The sequence below is a fragment of the Sphaerodactylus townsendi genome, linkage group LG10 (assembly GCF_021028975.2).
Source record: "Sphaerodactylus townsendi isolate TG3544 linkage group LG10, MPM_Stown_v2.3, whole genome shotgun sequence".
NCBI classification, from domain to species: domain Eukaryota; kingdom Metazoa; phylum Chordata; class Lepidosauria; order Squamata; family Sphaerodactylidae; genus Sphaerodactylus; species Sphaerodactylus townsendi.
Window position 1 is genome coordinate 60,941,553 of NC_059434.1, and position 20,566 is coordinate 60,962,118.

At 41.2% G+C, this 20,566-nt stretch overlaps 1 protein-coding gene across 1 annotated transcript; it reads right to left on the bottom strand.

Moving 5' to 3' along the window:
- Positions 1-626: 626 nt before the first annotated feature.
- ETNPPL (ethanolamine-phosphate phospho-lyase) lies at positions 627-20,566 on the bottom strand. Its single transcript, XM_048509735.1, has 13 exons — positions 20,430-20,566; positions 17,928-18,046; positions 17,612-17,771; positions 15,981-16,055; positions 15,344-15,437; positions 12,182-12,298; positions 9,755-9,837; positions 8,215-8,440; positions 6,738-6,892; positions 5,211-5,300; positions 3,618-3,748; positions 2,305-2,372; positions 627-2,095 (listed from the first exon to the last, which is right to left on the bottom strand). The coding sequence occupies exons 1-13, from the start codon at positions 20,474-20,476 to the stop codon at positions 1,961-1,963; spliced, it is 1,500 nt and encodes a 499-aa protein (XP_048365692.1). The 5' UTR covers positions 20,477-20,566; the 3' UTR covers positions 627-1,960.

Genomic DNA, 20,566 nt, shown 5'->3' on the forward strand with positions numbered 1-20,566 from the left:
GTATGCATGTACGTATGGCATTTTTTTGCCAGCCTTTCCCTTCATTGGGTCTCAAAGGTGGGTTACAATAGCCATTAAAAGAATGAACAGCACAAATTGATCAGAATTAAAATGGAACTACCGCATGACTGGGCTTAGTCTTTTGCTGAAGAAACACAAGTCATAATGGATACTAGTCATAATGCATAGTTATTCTTCCCAGTGGAACACCGGCAGCAGAATAATGACGCAGAAGTCATCTTGTTGTGGGCATTGTCACCTGGTTGGCCATTGTGTGAGCAGACTGCTGGACTTGATGGGCCTTGGTTTGTCACAGAACTGCCACAAAAGCTATTTGTTATTTTTTTTCCAAATCCACTTTGGCCTTGGTTTGTCACAGAACTGCTGACTCATAATTATGCCAAGGTCAAATTTGCTTGTGCACCACAGTAAGTGATTGCAAAAATGACCTGCGGACTGTGATTGAGCTACCAAATGACAGGATTTTCCTAGAAAAGGATGCCATAGACAGGATTCATGGCAATTTATAGTCTGCAGTGAGTAAGCAGAGGTAAAGGTCAAAGAATGCAACCATTCCAAGTAATTATTATATAGAAAGTAAATTATTCATTTGAAAACACAAGGACTCAGGGGTTAAAATAGCATTTATTCTTTGGAATAAACAAAGTCTACAAGTCAAGAAAAACTTATCTGGTATGCTACCAAAGTCCATAAAGAAGGCAGATGCCATTAAAGTAACAATTCCCAAACATATAAAACTAGAAGGCATATGGTCTAAACATAGTTCATTATTCAGTCACAATATATATTGAATAAACCATCCATTCATTTTATACAATTATAATACAAAATGTTCAGTGTTCAGTATAAAACATATCCCATTAGGTGGCTGTGTGAGTGTAGGAAGTGGTCAATGGGGGAAACCTCACACATGCACAAGATGCTGGGTGGACCATAGTACAATCCCGCAGAAAGGGATGTTTGTGTGTTTCCCTTCTGCAAACAGAAGTCACAGCAGCTGATGTGCTTCCTATTCAAAGGAGAAGGGATTGCTACAAGTTGTCCGGCTACAAGTTGGAATTGCAGCTTTAAAAAAAAGGAAGAGCTACAGACCCACAGACTTGGCAGCGCTTTGCACAGTCTGCTGAATCTGAATGTGGGAATTCGAAATATGACTTGGGCTGTTTTATTAAAACATTTTCTTTTATTTAATCACTGGCATCACAGTTTAATAATATCACAATATCGTTTATTAATGTAATAAAATTAACCATTAAAACATGGAAAATAATTAGTATCTCAATATTGTACATTGACAGTTCGAACAGAGGATGACAGACCAGTCAAAATCTCTGTTAGGCATCTGAGGCAAAGGATTAAATAATATTTATATGACAGCTTCAGATTATCATCCCTGAAATTCATATTATGTAGACATTCCTGTCTATCATATGCTAATACAGTTCTCTCTCTCTCCTCATGCATACACATTAAGTATGTGTTAAGTCTGACAGTGAAAGTGGTATGTAAATGTGCTATTATATGTAACATTGGACTTAATTTTGCCATCCTTTCTGTGTGCAGGATCACAGCCCAGTGCCCTGATCCACCTATATGAACTGATGGGTTTTTGAATAATTTGAAATGGACACCATGCAGTACAGCTAAACAGAATGCACACTACCCGGCAATTTACATTCCATTCGATTATGTCCTCATTCTCTGATTCAGCAAGAGGAAGGCCTACAGAAATATGCTTGTATACAGAGACCTCACTAGCTGGACCAGGGTGCAAGAGTTTTGTCAGAATATCAAGTTTGGTCAGGCCCTGAATAACCAAGCAGCTGTATGTAAGGTGCCTAAAAAGAAATATTGCAGAATTCCATTCATTCGTGAAACATCCCCAACCACATATCGCTATTCCTATCTATTCAAAAACCAAACAAAAATCTTTCACTCTTCATGTTCTGATCCTTTTGCAAGACACTGTATGGCTTTCAGAACCAAATCCAGTCTTTTGCCTGCAGGCACTTCCATTGATATGGCTGATGGTCTCGCTGAAACTGTCTAGCTGAGAGCTTCCTTCAGTAGGTACCTACAGCAAACAGAAAAATCAACTGAGTAAGCAAATACTGTCATCAGCAGATACTGGAAACACTGGGACTTTGCAGCAGCTCATTAATTTATGAACTACAAGGAAAAGGTCAGGAGGTTTCATTTTTTTTTACTCTAGCAGAGTCACTGTGTAGGTTGGTTGTTGTTGGGTTTTTTTTGTCCAAAGGTTACAATCCACCCTGAACTTACTTTTCTTTTGCATTGTGTACTTGTAGATAGTCCATTTCTGGTCCCGATTACAGTTGCTTCTTCTAAATCTATAACAAAAGAAAACAAAATCAAACAGGTTTCTTCCACTAGGTGTGGCTTCAAGTATCTGCATATTGTACTTGCAATGGTAAATTAATTCTGGCTGTGTTGGTTTTCGGGAAGTGTGGCTGTCATCTGTTTTATCTGCAACTATGGCAGGCATCACAGTGAGACGTACCTCTGAAGATGCCAGCCATAGTTGCGGGCGAAATGTTAGGAGCAAAAACTACCAAACCATGGCCACACAGCTTGAAAAATCCACAACAGCCCATTCATTCAGGCTGTGAAGGCATCAATAATACTGCAAATTAATTCCTTTAGAACTTCCTTTCCAATATAGTTGTCTTTGCTTTAACACAGTGGTTCTCAACCTGGGGGTCGGGACCCCTTTGGAGGTCGAATGACCCTTTCACGGGGTCGCCTAAGACTCTCTGCATCAGTGTTCTCCATCTGTAAAATGGATAAATGTTAGGGTTGGGGGTCACCACAACAGGAGGAACTGTATTAAAGGGTTGCAGCATTAGGAAGGTTGACAACCACTGCTTCAACACATCTGTCATGAACCTAAAGCGCTCCTCAGGGAGCTGCAAGTAATGAGAATACAAGAATAGCCTTTTTAGGTTAGTCCAAGGCCTACTTAATTTGGTAGTGTCCAGCTAAATGCTACTGGAAAGATCACACAATAGGGCGAGCTTTCCATAACAGGGCGAGCTACAGTCTTGTTTATTCTTTACATTCATGGTTGCCTGATCCTCACCTGTCTCTTTAAATGTGCTTAACGCCCTCCTCCCTAATTTGCTGTGTGTGTGGATGGGACATAATTAGATACCTGCTTTTGGGGTTGGATCCTATGACTCCCTTCTGATATGCAAGATCTTATGATTCCACACCACATGCAAATTTCCTCCAACAGAGAAAGCCATCAGAGAAAAGCCATCTTCTTCATCCGAGGAATTTATTGAAGGATGACGAAGAGCCAAACCAGAAATGTGTCCCCAACTCTAGCACAACCATAGTAATTTCAGTTCTTGAAGACAGTATGGAGGGTGAGGAGACAGGAGCCCATCATCTCCCCCTCCTGCAATCCTCAACAGGATTATGCTCTGCAGCTACTTTAAAATGAAAAAAAAAAGCAAGGCTCTAAAATGTCATCAGATCCTCTAGGCCGACTTGGGGACACTGTATCATCTAGTTTGGTTCAGAGTGGAAGAAAGTCTTAGAATTCAACCCTTGAGCCCAGCAGATTTACTGACCTGTGAGGAGTTTGTCAATCTGATCGACTACAAACTTTGCGTCTTCTTTAGAGAAACACATGGGTGGCTTAAACTTCAAGATGTTTCTGTAAGGCCCATCTGCGCTCAAAAGAATCTTCTGTTCTTTCAGCCTGGTTAGCAGAAAACAGGTCAATCAACTCTGGAATACAAACACTAGAATATAGGGCAGATGTGGTATTACATGATAGCTTTCTACATAATGCTGAGTTTTATGAGTAAATCCATGAACATTTTGGTATAGATTAACTGAAAGTTCTCAGTTTTGAGTTATGGCATGTTCATAAACGATTAATACACATTTTCAAGTCAACAGCAGCAGTGGCGTAGTGGTTAAGAGCAGGTGCATTCTAATCTGGAGGAACCGGGTTTGATTCCCTGCTCTGCCGCCTGAGCTGTGGAGGCTTATCTGGGAAATTCAGATTAGCCTGTACACTCCCACACACGCCAGCTGGGTGACCTTGGGCTATTCACAGCTTCTCGGAGCTCTCTCAGCCCCACCCACCTTACAGGGTGTTTGTTGTGGGGGGGGGGGGGGAAGGGAAAGGAGATTGTAAGCCCCTTTGAGGGGATATAAATCCCAAACTCTTCTTCTTTTAAATAATTTTTATTGAGATTTTCTTATTAAAACACAAAAAACCAGGAACAAAACATAAAGTGTACTATAAAAATGATATAGTACCTGAAAAAAAATCTTCATTACACTTACAGCTGACATTTTTTTCATCTGATATGTTGGAATATAAGCTAACAGCATCAAAGAAGTGATCCTTATCAACAGTAACAAAAAATGAAACTGCCAATGCTGCACAAGACAAAAAGTTCAGTACTGTGTCCAGCCACAGTGAGGAAAGAATTCTGCATGATCACATGCAGTATATAGATGAAATTACCTTCTGCCATTGTGGATCTTGTCAGTTCCAAATGGCTGACAGGCTGCATTGAGATACTTCATTTAACTACATCCACCTTCCACCCCTCCACTCTCCCTTTCATGGTTAGAACTGTGATTAAACAGTTGCCTGTGCCTGTGACATATTGATGGAGGTATTTGAGTCAGCACTAACTGGGATCCTAAACCTAAACCACAATTTAATCTAGGTAAAGAATCCAAGTTTTTGGAGGGCAAGCTGACTTTAGCATGCATATAGCCATCATGGGTAACCATATACAAATTATATAACATATACAAATTATATAACATATAATTTGTATATGGTTTTAACTGGGATTGGGGTGAAATAGATTTTAACTGTTATTTGAATGATGGACACCGCCCTGAGCCCTTCGGGGAAGGGCGGTATAGAAATTTAAATAAATAGATAGATAGATTTCCCCTTAACCATGGCTATATGTGACATCTACATGTAAGTACAGTCTGAAACTGGAATTAAAAAGTCCTTGTCAACTACTGCTGAGCAAAAGTCATTAAATGGGAGAGCCATGGGGACATCTTAAATGACTGGCCCCCGCTTGGCTGTGAATTTGAGTTCAGCTTAGAGAATTCCACTGTGGTATTTGGTAAAGTCTAACCAACGAAAATAGTGTTTGACATGAGGGGCACAAGATATTTACTTGTAGATGATATGCTGAGCCTCAGCAGTGGCAGGTGATCTCTTTTGCCGATCCTTCACTAGATCCACTCCAAGAAACAAGCCAACTCCTCTAGAAATACAAAGAAATAGAGGGGGAGAATACAATTAGATCTGCAACCACCAAACATCAGGCTCGACAGGTGCACGGCAGTGTCTCAGTGTGCACTTTCACACTTGCTGAATAATGCACTTCTGATCCACTTTCAATACAGATTAGTGATTGTTTGCAAGTGGACTGTGCTGCTTTACACAGTCTAATCCATCTGTAAAGTGCTTTGAAAGTGTATTATTTAGGATGTGCGAAAGCACCCTATACTAACCTAATTATTGCTGAGTCCAGGTCATTACAATGCACCTTTATACAAAAGGGGGAAAAAATCCTGCATATAGAAAGAAATATATCAAGGAAAAAATTTCTAGCCTAATTTCTTTCTTGAGGTGCCAGTTTTCTAGGAGTGGAAGAGGATGCTATCATCCTAGCAGCTGCAGGTGTGCCCCACCTACAGCCAGAAAGGATACAATCTCCATACAGGGTAACATACTTTAAGAAAACTGTATGTTATGTGCTATCAAGTTGCTTCTAACTTACAGCAACACTCTGAATTAATGACCTCCAAAATGTTCCTCCAAAAAGGAAGTCTTGCTCAGGCTTCCTTCTCTGAGTCAGTCCATCTCATGCTGGGTCCTTCTCTTTTTCTACTGTCTTCAACACTTCCTACCATTATTGTCTTTTCCAGTGAGTGAGAAAGTTAGGCCTAAGTTGTGAAGAACATGTGCAACCATAGTGTCACCTTTACCACTCAATAAAGCCCAGCTCCATAAGAAGTTGAAGTACCTGCATTAAATGACTTCGCTGGGAATGCCAATACTAGATCACAGTAAGAGACTTTGTCAAGAATTGTGAACATAGACTATCCACATTAGATAGGTTTGTTTAACCCAGTTCATTTCTGTGAAGACCTTCTACATGCAAACCTTGTCTGCTTATAGAAGAGGGGGTTGGTAATATAGCTGTGTGAATTCAGCCAGTGTGCTACTGTGGGTGACAGCATAGAAGATCAGGAAGCCCCAAGTTCCAATGCAACCAACATTGAGTACATTGGGTGAACCTGGCTCAGTCATTCTTTCAACCAAGCATGGTTGTTACAAGGATAGATTTGAGGAACAATGCAGGCTGCTTTAAATTCCTTGAAAAAGGTCAGGATAAAAAAAAGTGCCCTGACTTGGATGGCTTAGGCTAGCCCAATCTCGTCATATCTTAGAAACTAAGCAGGGTCAGTTCAGGTTAATATTTGGATGGGAAACCACCAAAGAGAATCAGGGTTACTTTGCAGGGACAGGCAATGACAAATCTCCTCTGAACATCTGTTGCCTTGAAAGCCCTCTGGGGTTGCTATCAGTTGGCTGCAACTTGACAACACCCTACCACCACTATTTAGAAGCTCTGACATGCACTCAGATCATTCTTCCTTCAGGCTGCTCCAAACCATCCTTCCACAGGACCTACCTGACATCTCCCACTAGCGGGTGTTTTTCCTGTTGCTCCTTCAATAGCTCTGTAAGGTAATTTCCTACATTTGTGGCATTTCCTTGGAGATCTTCTTTTTCTATTACATCCAGTACAGCCAGACCAATTGCACAGGACACTGGATTACCTCCAAACTGAAGAGAGAAAAAAGAATGCCTAAGAAAATAGAATTTTTCCTTCAGTGATCTCTTCACTCAGAGAAAATGCAAATCGGGAATACCAGGGGCTTAATATTTGCATTTGTCAGGAAATAAATAAATAAATAATAGGTTTCATCTGGCACAAAACTGCCATGTGCAATAGAGGAAATGCAAAGAAAAGACCTCAGTGGCTGCTTGTGCTAAATCCAACTTATTGTACCCCTACTTAGTATGTTTTTGTTTGTGCAACATCTTGTGCAGCACAATCTATGGGGAGAGAAATGCTAGGAGCTGTGGAAGATCTTGTGCAAACAGAATTGCACTGACTCCATTTAGGTTTCCTCTTGGATCCATGCCAATGAGAATGCTTTCTTTATATATTTTACTTCCTTTCCACCAATACTGTATTAGGGAGACTGAATCTTGTTCCTTATTATAAGCAGACTACTACACAACTTCCATTTACTTTGTTGTTGAGTTTCAAATTTCCCCCCTCTCCTCATAGATTGGACATTGTGAATAGGACTGATACAACTTCTATCCATGGACACTGTCTCATGGCACACTAGACAGATACAATATGTTGGATCCCATGAGTCCCGGTAATGGAAGAAGACTTAGAAGGAGGGAACCACCAAATCTATCCCAATATTATTTACTTAAGCTGTACATTTTCTATCAGATTCTCATTTGGGAGTAAAATATTTGTGTCTCTACAGAGGAACTTAAGTATCTATTCTATGAAAATGACATGAATGTACATTATTTGCAGTACCCTCCTAAACTCTTATAAGAATTACACTCTTATAAGCCCATTGACTTCAATGCGTTTAAAGGCTGTAATTCAATTTAGAATGGCTATTGTTAAGCTCTCAACACATGGCTCTTTCCTATGGATATGTGGGTTTGCTCTAGTGAAAAGCATTATATTTTTGAGTAGATATTAGGTAATATGATATATCTTTCTGTGGTGATCTCTGAGAGTTCATGCATGCATGCAAGCAGATCTAGGAAAAATGCAATATCCTATCCCCCCCCCCCGAATGGGAGACTGCCCTCCCCCACCATGACCAAACAACATTTTTTTTGCACCAGGTCTTGAAGTCAGTGTATGAACCCGGCGGGAAGGAGGAGGGGTGTATGTGTATGGGGGGGGGGGTGATTTTCTGCCCCCCCCCCCACAGGCCACAGGCCCGGGGACATTTGACCCCTTTGGGCAGTACACATTCAACTCAATGATAAGCATAATCAACCTTTAATTTAAACACAACCACCATTTCAGAGAGTATCATAGTGATATTAGAAGAGGCACTCACAGTGTTGAAGTATTCCAATCCAGAGGCACCAAAAGCTTCTGCAATCTGTCTTGTTGTAACTACACAAGACATTGGATGTCCATTGCCAATTGGCTTTCCCATGGTGACAATGTCAGGCACAAAATCTTCGCCTTGTAGCTGGAATGCCCAGAAATGTTTCCCAACTCGACCAAAACCAACCTGGACTTCATCAGCTATGAACACACCACCTGCTTTGTGGACAATTCTGCAAATAAATAAGGACAATTCAGATCCTTCACTGTGTTATAAAAGACTACGATATTTCTCACGTGAGTACAAAATCAAAAATCAAATGAACAAATAGGCAATATCTGAAGACTTTGAGCAGTCCCACCATATGTATGTGTGTAAAGTGCCATTAAGTCATATGTATATCTGTAAATTGCCATTAAGTGTGTAAAGTGTCATTAACTGACTTATAGCAACCCCAGCAAGGGGCTTCAAAGCAAGTGAGAAGAAGAGTTAAGTGATATACAGTAGGACTGTTTCAGAAGGCAGTGGTGTTGGTCTATAGTAAAACAGCTAGATTCGAGTCCAGTAGCACCTTAGAGAACAAAGATTTTCGAGTACAAGCTTTCAAAAGTTGAAGCTCCCCATGTCAGTGTCTGTCTAAAGGAACTTTGTCTTCTGAAAACTCGTACACCAAAATCTTGTTGGTTTCCTTTTTAAAGTAATAATAATAATGATGATATCTTTATTGAAAAGTTAACATGAAAAAAGTACAAAAATATATATTATGGTATTATATAAAGAAGTGAAACATTAGTAAAGGAGATTTTTCCTTTGTTACAAATATTTCTAGTTTTTTAATTTTTGACAAAGCGGGTTTGATTCTTTACCTATGATAGAAGAAAATAAATTTAGTTAATTATTACGTCAGTAGATTAAAAGTAAGAGAAGAGAGGAATATCATAACAATATTCATGTAATATATATAATTCTCACATCTATCTTCTTATTAGTTGGATCAGATTTATATAGATACTGTATTACCGGATCCCATACTTTTGTATAAGAGTCCAAATTGTTGTTATTAAGTAGTTATTATTCTGTCTGTGTAACGCAGATCTGTATTCTTTAATTTTCTGAAACCATGGAGCTACTGGACTCAAATCTAGAGCACTAGGACACTGTACCATGTTTTTAAAATAAAAAACTATGATCAGATCCAAGTTACCATGCAATAAGAAACCATGGTATCCATTGCATATTTTCAGATGACCCACTTTCATTGTATTCTACATATGACCCACTTTAATATGTATGGTACTTGATTGAATTGCATGCCAAAAGTCCACTCTTAGATAGGCTACTCTTGTTATTAGCTGATTTTTATTCAATAAATGAATACACTAAAACTCATAGCTGCTTAATACTACAGTCAACACAACTGAAAGCTAAAACATCTATTTCCCAATTAGTATAATAGACCTGTAGCTTTATACTTTTTTTGTAACTCATCAACAGACTCTGAAACTTTCTTTATTATGTAAACCACTATTCCAAGTGCTGTACATACTCTGCCACTTTCTGGAAGTAGCCTGCAGGTGGAATTACTTGGCCTCCGCAACTCTGCATGGACTCAGCAATAAAGGCAGCAATCTAAGTAAGAGAATATGATATCAGAACAGTGGTTCTCTGCCTATGGTTGTGCAAATGAGGCAGCACTTACAGGCATGAATCCTTTAAAAGCAGGTGATAAAAGAATAATTGGGGTGGGCGGCTGTTATGTATCTTCCAACAGCTACGGCAAAAAAAAAGTTTGTCAGGGGTGCCCAATTCTTCAGTGTTGGGGCAAATGCCCAATTTAATTCTAGGGATTGTCCGTATAAAATCTCTTATTGACCCAACCATATGAGTTAGACCATCCAAATTCAGAGGCATGTAAATCTCCACTTTAGTCAGAATGCCTGCGCAGAATAGAAATAAGATCGGCTTCCAGTTCACCCAGCAGATGAGATGGTTAATTGCTTCAATGGATTACTATTATATTGTTCATATATTGGCAAAGCTCTCCACAACCCTTATTGGGTTTCACCCTACATGACATTCTGTGGTGACTGGTTTTTGCACTCTTTTTTCATAAAAGAGTAAAAAAAAAGGCAAGGCTAGGACTTTAAAGATATCCGGAATCATACTTTGGGCACCCCTGCACGAGAAAACAACTACACACAGAACAAGACTTGTCAAAAGAAACAGCCTACAGCTGAAGGAATTCCAGTTGCTAGGAATGAAACCAAAAAAATATTATTTTGAATCAGGAATCAATATCACCGGAACATGAAGCTTACATTTTCCTCTCAGCATTATGCCTTTGTCCTCCCCCAAGTCTGCCTGGAGGGTCAGCCCCACACTGTTATTTAACACGCTGCCTCCCACTCTGTGCAACCCTCCCCGAGCATCAGCAGGGTCCATATGAGCTGAGCAGTGCCGTCTTCCTGGAAAGAAGGTCGAGCGTGTAAAGAAGCGAACACTATATTCGAGGAGGGTACACTACAGCCAAACAGTAGGAGGCTCCCAAAAGTCTGTGAAACCTGAGCAACTTGTCCGGCCACAGGTCTACGGCACCAAAACCTATGAAGAAAGGTATGCAAGAGGGGGAGGAACAGAAGAAGAGGGAAAAATAGAAACTGACTGTTAGTTTCTTTATAATATCTCAGTAAGAAACTATAGACAGGTTGGTGAACTCCTTTGGACTTTAAGGTAAGGGGTGGAGAACAATTTAAAAATGGTCTAACATGTGAAGATTTGAGCATCCATGAGAGCTGTATACACACAAAAAAGGTTATCATCCTTATACGTTGTGACTTTGCATTACCAGCTGTGTTTTTAATTTTCAGTTTATTTCAGAATATTTTGTATGAAAGTTCCCTGGAGTACAGACTTTTTTTTTCCTGCAGGAAGGAAACCCTCTCAACAAATTCAATTAATAATATCTATTCATTATATAAATCATATGTTAAGGTCTTTAACTTCAGGTCCACTCAAGGGTGATTCATCATAATTATTCCCAGATAGGGAATGGAGGTTGAATGATACAGGCTCACACAAGGCCTCTCTCCATACCCAGAGAACAGCTATGATTTAGGCTGCAATCTAAAAATCATGTTCCTGGGAATAAGCCCCTTTCAATAATAGAAGTCTTGCTTCTGAGTCGACCCACTTTGGATTGGTCTCTTGAACTCCCAGCTCCTGAGTTCAATTCATCTACCAGACCCTGCAGGCTTTATGCAATTTTGTTTTGCAATGGAAAAATACCACAAGAAATGAAGATGTTATCAAGTTTTCAATGTATTCTTCCTCCAACATTTGTTACAGTGTGGAGACCTTGAAGTAGTTACAGTAATGCTATGTGAGATGAAACACATTTTTACAGTAGGGTTGCCATTGCCAGCACCTGGTTGGGAAGTACCTGGAGATTTGAGGGTGGAACTTGAGAAGGTCAGGGTTTGGGGAGGAGAGGGATTTCAGTGGGGAATAATGCCATGGAACCCACCTTCCCAAGTGGCCGCTTTCTCCAAGTGAACTTACCTCAGTTGCCTGGAGATCAGTTTTAATAACAAGACCTCTCCAGTCACCACTTGGAGGTTGGCAATCCTATCTGTGCATGATATGTTTCACACAGTCCTGTGTTTGCATTTTTGCTGTATGCATCTTCCATGGATGTCAATAGGTTATTGATAGAGCCCTGACATCAAATAGGCAATCAAGCTTTAGATTTATGCATTTGCCTTCTTCTCGTTCAATCTTTGCACTGTAGTTTATGGGAGTTATGAATGTGAATTAAGCAAGAGGGGAAGGAAGTACCTTAAAATCCAAGAATCCGATAAAAACGAAGGAAATTTCAATTATATAAATCAGTTGAGTTCCCCTTCTAGGCGGAGACATTTTTTAAGGATAAAAACTGGACAGGCTTTCTGGTTTCTCCACTGTTTGCAATGCATACCTCGCGGCCATTCTTCTGAGCCTCTTCAATGATCTTTTCCACATCATCAGCATAAGCACTTCCTGGATCTTGATGCTCCTCCCTGTACTTTCCTCTGTAGATATCTGGAGAAGGAGCCTTTAAAGTATATAAGAACATATGAAGTGGCCTCATACTGAATCAAACCATTGGTTTCTCAAAGTCAGTATTCACTACAGACTAGCAACTAGCACTCCAGGTTCTCAGGTAGAGGTTGACTATGGTCAATTACCCATGGGGCAGCTGCCATGTGCTGAGCGTGGAAGCACCTCAGGACAAGAAATCTTGTCTGAATGCCCTTCCTCCCTGAAGGCACCAAGAGAGGAAGCACGTTGGGGCAAGATTTTTGTTCGAATGCATTTCCTCTTGCCCCGCCTGTGCTTCTCACTTACCCCGTGGAAAATGAGAGCACTTCTGGTGTGACTTTTGTGCCAGAGCAGGGCAAGGGTGGGGTAGAGCTGGCCATAGCTAATTGGCCTATTTGATCATTTTAACTGGAGATATCAAGCAAATACTCAACCACTAAGCCACAGTCCCTCCAGTGATGAGAGACCATTTCAGATCTTTGAAATTCTAGGCCATCCTCCTTCAAAGTTCCTTACAAACCATGTGATGTGTTTCTTCAATATGAAATGTACTTTCTACACAAACCCTACCTCAGCAAGTTAATAACCAATTTATGCATCATAGGAAAGGAGAAATCTTAAATATTTAACCTTGGTTAAATATTACACAAATGGAGACTCTCCCACAAATCTGTATGTGGCTTTCTTCAAAGAACTGGCACAGAGAGCTGTTAAAAGTACTGAAGTTCATATCATTATGCATACAATATTTTGTACTTGCTGGCTTAGTTCTAACGGAACTGTGGTTTATTTTGATTGTGGTTTGTTGAACCAGCTGATAAACAAGCATTCAACAAATGGTATCATCAACCTCATTCTGGCCAGGCATCTCTAGTTGGGCAGTATGTGAGGGAATGAGTTGGGATGAAGCCAAACACCTGCATTCCTACATCACCACAACACCATAATCAGGACAAACTACTGTTAATAAACCAGCTTCAAACCATGGTTTGACAGGCCATAACCACGTTTGAACAATCACACTTACCATGGCTTAATTCAACTGTGTTTCATGTCTGGGACCTTGAAATTGATGCTGCACAGCATCTATATATTCAAATGCTTCAACCCAGTATTTGAATATGTAGATGCTTTACATAGATCTTTTTATTTATTTATTTAGTCATTTGTTTATATTATGTCATAAATCTTTTTGTTTGTTTGTTTGTTTTACACACACAGCATAGCAGCTCTGGAGGAGCATTATGCAATCAAATAAGGGGTAAAAACTCCTAATGAAAAGCTACATTTATTGGCCCTTATCCCTGACTGTGCTGTTATCTGTGTTTATACATTTAATTGAACTATCTAAATGCGGTTTTAACGTGAAAAAGTTTTGATGTTCCCTCCCTCGGGGGCCTTATTTAAATGGAGAGGTTGCGCAGAAATGTTTTAAATAAATATATAAACTTCTTACGCATCCGAGCAAGAGATTATACACTGGATTGAATCAGTACAAGGCTCCAGTTGCACCTTAACAGCTTTTGCTTTATTTAACAAATGTATTCTATTCATTTTAGCATAAGCTTTCCTGGACTAGGTCCACTCCATCAGACGCATGAGATAAATTCTTAGCATACATGCATGTGCACATAGAATTACTGACAAAAATGTTGCAAACAGCAGACCCCAAGAGGCCATGAAATGCAAGAGGTGCATGGTATGGCAAGGGTTGGACCCAGTCAGCTTTAGCGCTTGTTCTTGCCAGATTCTCCTCCTCCCCAATTCTCCTTATCCCACCTTGCTTTTGTTCTTGTAGATTTTAGGATGGTCTGCACAGCCTTCTTGAATGCTTAAAAGAGAAAAACTGGTTGCATCCAAGCCATTATTATGCAAAATTCAAATGTGATCAAGAACAGTACAGTGACTACTCACCATATCAATGATAGATGATAGCACAATTTCCCTAATGTTGTTAAACTAATTATGATCTGTTTATTGGCTGAGGAATCCTTGGAGGAATGTGGCAGACACAAGAGACTGTGTTATCACCAGTGACTCCTATTGTGAATGGTCAAAGTACTTGATTACATTTTAATTTGAGGTAACAAGACCCCTGTTTATTTTAGCTGTAACAGACTCTCAAAGCCTTCTGTTAGTCTTTAAGATGCCAGTGGGTTTTGTTTTATTTTGCTACAAAAAACCACAGCTACTTTTCTGTGTGTGTGTGTGTGTGTGTAAGTAAAAGTCACAGCTGCCCTGTTCTGGATGGCCCAGGATAGCTTGATCTCATATGATTGCAGAAGCTAAGCTAAGGTCGGTCCTGGTTTTGGGTGGGGGACCGCCAAGGATATGCAGGAACATGACATTGAGGCAAGCGGTGGCAAACCACCTCTGAACATGTCTTGCCTTGAAAACCCTACAGGGTTGTCATAAGTCAGCTGTGACTTTGGGGCACTTTCCATCACCACAAATTCACAGTCAATAAATCACAGCTGACCTATGGCAACACAATACGGTTTTCAAGTCAAGGGATGTTCAGAGATTGTTTGTCATTTCCTGCTGCTGTGTAGCAACCCTGAACTTTCTTGGTGGTTCTCTCTTCCAACCCTCCTGAGTTTCTGTTGAATGAGGATAGCCTGGGTTATCCAGGTCAGGGTCCTCAGCAACCCCCGCCCCTCTAGAAACATTATATGCAATTTGTTGCCTTGCGACCCTGCAATTTACAACTTTTCCCCATGGCTACATATTTCTGTCTGCCACCTGAACATCCACCCCATGCATCTGATCAAATGCAAGATTATGATAGAATAAATTTTAGCAAAAGGTTGTGACTGGTAGGTTTTCAGGCCAACTCAGACTAGGCCGAGGCATACAGTTGTCATTCGGAACACATTGCTGGCCAAGGAGTGCTGCAGAAAATCTTCCAAGTGTTCGTATCTGTGCCTTAACTAACGGAGGACTTTGACTGCAGTTGAATAAGAATAGCAAAGTCCCCTGAAGACATTTATTTTGAGGGATGGGTTGGTGAATGAATGGCCAATGTAATAATAAAGAAGATGGGGAAAAAGATACTCACCACATGTACAAACTCCTTTTTAGCCTCTTTCCCCAGCTGATTAAATTTATATGGACTGATGTCAATCAAGGAAGTAACATGGCCGTGATAAGCACTGAAATGGGAGATAAACACAGAGTGAATCCTGGGTGTGAATCTTTCATGAAGTCTTCTGCGGCTGAACAACAGCAGGCCAGTTTTGCACGGGTGAGAAAAACGAAATTGGATCTGGAACAAAGCATGAATCACGACAGTTTGAAACTCTGCATGTGAATTTTCCAGATGCTTTTCTCTGGTGGATTCTGCATGGGCCAAAAACAGTGGTATGAAAATTCACACCGCTGTTTTTGGCCCACGCGGAATTCGCCTCTTTCTGTCTCTCTACACACACAAACACAAATGACAGATGATACATTTTAGCATATCCAGCTGGTGATCCCAGTGTGCAAACATACATGTACCCACATCCCTTAGACCCTCTGCTTAAGATGGCGCCTCTCAGAAACCTATTCCAACAATGGGAATCTCCCCATGGGCATCAGAGCTCCTATGAACAAGGCTCAGAGTGCAGGACTATGACAACCATTATTGCTGCACATTATCTCTCCAATGTTGCCACCTGCTGATCTCATCCATGTATTCAGTCCTCCATACTTACTGGTCAAGAGTAATCACATCCTGATGGCCACTATACTGCCGAGCGAGACGCAAAGCCAGGTCATTGGCTTCAGACCTGTAAAAGAGTAGGTGGACAAATTCTTGAAAGAGGAAGACTTTTCAAGAAAAAAACAGGCATTCCTAGAAGGCATTCCTACAAACAATTTAGACCATAGTGACCCAGATAAGAATTCTATTTGGTTCAGAGTGTAAATGTTGAAGGACAATAGAATTCTCTATTGGTAAACCAAAGAGTTGCTGCTTCACATATACACACATTTTCACACTTGTGAAGTATAGACAATGGTATCACTGTTTGGCCTCTGTGTAATATGCACATTGGAACATGTTCTGAACTGTACAATATCTACAGCTGTCAGCTGGCATAAGAGCTTTGATTTGTTTACCTTTCTACACTTGATATCTACTAAAGAAAACATGGAAGCATGTTGTAATCTAATGTTCCATTAATGTAGAGCTTCTCCATTCTATGTCTTGGAGGGAAATGGCCCAGTTAGGCAAAGGACTCCCCACTGCACATTCAAAGGATTTCCAGCTAACAGAAGCAAATAGAGAAGTGAATTTGGCAACACACATTTAGAAATCGTGGATGAGAGCAAGTGTTCTGATCCACAGAACTACAAGAGTTTCTGGAGGTTGCATGGAGACTGTGGCACCTCTAGATAAAATTTGCTAATTCATAAACTGTTCAGGTATTCCAAGCATGAACAATGTTGCCTTCTTCACACATTACTGTGAATGCCCATACAATCTGTGTACAGTATACATTTGATTTTTCTTTACATGTGATTTTTCTTTATATGTGAGGTGAGCGATTCTTATTTTATACTCAGTGCATGCACAGCTGAATATGTGTTAAGAACCATACATTTATCTAGGTGCTGGCCACCAGTTTCATCTGTAAATTGAATGATTGTTAGCTCTGTCTTACAAACACATGTACAAGCAGAATGTATATGTATTCACTGTACTTTTGAACAGTTTTTGTGTGTGTTAAGGAGTGGAATCATACCCCCTTGCTCACATGTCTACATACGGCCATGCTCAAAAACCTACACAACTACACTTACACACAGAGAGGCCTTAGTGCAGGTGTTCAGCTATATGAATGGAATTTGGGAGCTGGCCAATGGTTGCAATTCTGCTCCCCCTCTATGTGTGTAGTGAGTAAATGCTTTGAAGGCTTCAATAGAACTGTTCTGGCTTCCATACTGAGATAAGTATAGATGTGTAGACTTTGGAATTATATGTGCAAGTGCAGTCTGTTGGTTCTCATGCAACAACATTTTCGGTACACGGTACAGGCAGATACTCCTGCATACCATTTCTGTCTGCTGGACCAGAATAAGCATATGCTAAAAATGCAAAGCAGAAGGTTCTTTTACAGAATTTACAGCTGTGGGGGGGGGGGGGGTTACAATTGCAATGTAAAGAGTGACAGATTTCATGTTGACTGTGCCAGTTCACACGTAACTGTCAGTGGTTTAGCCACATGAAAAAAAAACCATTTGAAAACATTCCTAGAGTGTCTGCTGTTAAGCCTCCCCTTTCTCCCTTCCTTAAAAGCTATGCTAGGATTGATAATGGTAATCAAGAGTCCCCTAGGCATACCCAGAGTTCACAAAGTAGCAAACAGAGAGTGCTTCTGGCAAAGTCGCTGTGAGACGCTTGGCATACTCGACCAGATTGTCGTGCAAGAATCGAGAATTGGTGTTGAGCAATTCCATCTGCTTCACTGCTGCCTGGATCACCTGGGGATGGCTGTGCCCCACTAAAAAGGACAGGAAAAGGCATTCGTCACGGGATCCAACAAAGAGAATCTGAAAACACACCAGCTTGCCTGCATTCAAGCCTGTCAAAACAGAGTTGAAGCTGAACAGCTGATTTCAAAAAACCCTGACCCCATATGTTGAAGTACAGTTCTTACCATGTGCCACGTTGTTAATGCAGTCCAAGTATTTCTCTCCATTTTCATCAAACATGTACTGCCCATGAGCCCGCACAATCTTAATGGGGTCCTTAGCAAAGAAAACTTTGCATGATGGCCTGAAATGCATAGAATTATATCATTTCAATTTCAATTGACTAAATAGTTTTGCCCGGCTAATTTGGTACTGCACTACCCGCATAAGTAGAACACCTGAAATACAGCTTACTCACTACTGTCTAGTAGAGGTTCTCCAAGAATGGAGAATGCATGTTAGGGGATTACTAGTCTGAGTCTCTCCCATAGTATGCTTCCTTAGAAGTTTCTTTGATGTACATGGAGCTTCTTCTGGTGTCATTTTTCTTAGCATTGCAGCTTGAGACTGATTTTTCACAAGGCTATTCATGGCTTGATAACTCTTTGCATGCATGGAACAGGCAGGGCTTCACAGAGAAAGCTTGACCTTATCTCAAGTATTACTTTGCAGCTGAAGCAATTTACATTTACAAGCAATTTACCCAAGGCCTCTGGTGTTGGTGGACTTACAATGGTGTAATTCTTTTAGGACTGTAATGTGAATGATAAGACATATGGCTGGACTCAGCAGAACATTTCCACTGGTGGAAGGGAAGCTCAATTTTCACCAATTCCCCCTCCCACTACAATTCTCTGGCTCCTTTCCCATTATCTTCCATCAGCCAAGACCTTCTGCAGGGTCCAAGACACGGACCCACGCAAGCAGGAGTAAACTGGCCCAATTTCACTACACATGCTGGTTGCTGTCATTTCCACAGGATTTGCTACAGTCCTGCAATTTCAAATTTAGGGACTGTCTCACAGAAAGGTGGGTGTTTCTTTCCTCACACTGAGGGCAACATTAACCTGAGTGAACACTCAACGTTAGAGCACCGTTTTTCAGCATAAGTGGAATAAACAATGCAGTTCTCCTGGGCAGGTGTAGAATTCTACTCTCATTATTAAACAAAATCCAGTCAGAAAGGCTGAGTAATAAGCAAGACATTGTTTGCTGTGTGTGTGTGTGTGTGTGTGTGTTAGGCAAACCAAAATAACATTTGCAGCCAGGCTGAAATGGCCCAGACCAGAATGACAAGTCTCAGAGTTGGTGCAGAACTCTTCTCCTCTGCAGGCCAAGTTTATATAACAAGCCAGTGTCCTCTTGGTTATGCAAGGCTTGTGAGTACAGTGTCCTGACAGTTACACAATCTCACATGCCAACAATCTTACGGGACTCTTAATGCTGGCAGCCTAAAGCCATACCCAGCATATGCACCACTGGATAATTGGCTACCCTTGCCTACATTCCCTTCAGAAGGTCAATCACAGATCCACCTGGCCGGCTGTTAATCTCACTATTTATACAAGTGTTAGATAAGGGCAGAGCAGTCCTATGCAGAATGCAGGAGAAGTCTGAGAACTGCCAAATGGCCCTTCAGATTGAAAGGTTGGGTTTAACCCGATGGCATCACGGAAGCCCCAGGAAACAGCTGGAATTTCATCTGATTGCCATGGAGTTGTTGTTGTTTTCACTGCAAACTTCTTCTTTTAAAATATAGTGCAATCCTAAACAAGTAACATCCTTTTAGTTCTATCAGAGCCAGTGAGCTCCAAACCCACCAGCTCAAAACTCTGCTGACACTATTTTGGGGGGAAACTTCAAACAGCATTCGTGAAAACATTAAACTATTGTATGTTTAAGTAAAAAAAGGGAAGGGGAGCAAAAGAACTTCAGCACTTCTGCAATCCTGCGCATACTTTCCGTACAGTAAGCTCTAGTAAATTTATACTGCCCATCTTTTCCGATTGCAACGGGAGAGATTGAAATGTGCCTCATTCTGGTTGGGCAGGCACTTGAAGATAGGCAGCCTTAACTGCAGACCACAAAATATTGATAACAGTCGCCTGTTACTAATATAGGGCTGCTCAGAAAATATGACAGCTTAGCCGTTCAACCCCCCCACCACCACCATTCTGTAAATATATATATATATATATATTAGGTTTTAAAGCACAGAACGTTTCCACATATTTTTGGAGAGGATGTGACCTAGTGAGGCAACATTTCCATGACTCCTATATGTCATCTCTCTCGTTTGTTTTAGAAATCTTCAAAACTCCACGGGAGCCCAGGATTGGGTCTGTGCTATTTTATTTTTTTCAAACTTTCCTGGGCCGCGGGTGCGAGCTGGCCGGGCTGCCTGTCCCTCTGTCGCCTGGCGGGTCGTCCTGCTGCCCAGTGTGGATTTCGTCCCCAGCATCAGGTTTCCCGCAGCAGGTCGACTTCTGCAGCCCACGAATTCCCTCCCGGGCGCAACCCTGGCGGGGGTCTTTCGGAATGGGAATCTCTCCCGGAGAATGGGACCCTGGAGCGGGGGTGGGGGGGTGGGATCCGTCCTACTGCTGCAGAGTTCCTCGGGCAAGAAGCGATCCCTGCGCTCCCCAATCCGCCCCGGCGTGCCCATTGGGTGCTTCTGGCCCCCTCACCCGATGTGCTTCTTGCGCAGCTCCAAGGTCTCTGCCTTGCTGTACATCTCAGCCGTGCTCCTGTTCTCTCTGTCCGTCCGTCCGTCTGTCCCACTTGGGCGTCCCTCTTTGCCGCCCCGGAAAGGTGCATCTGCCTT

Bases quoted from the DNA above. Each gene is read 5' to 3' on its own strand.
- ETNPPL (XM_048509735.1), bottom strand. From the start codon at position 20,476: ATGTACAGCAAGGCAGAGACCTTGGAGCTGCGCAAGAAGCACATCGG. The intron at 17,772-17,927 runs GTAAGAACTGTA...TGTCCTTTTTAG, and splicing joins CATTAACAACGTGGCACATG to TGGGGCACAGCCATCCCCAG. The intron at 5,301-6,737 runs GTAGGTCCTGTG...TTGTATTTCTAG, and splicing joins CCGCTAGTGGGAGATGTCAG to AGGAGTTGGCTTGTTTCTTG.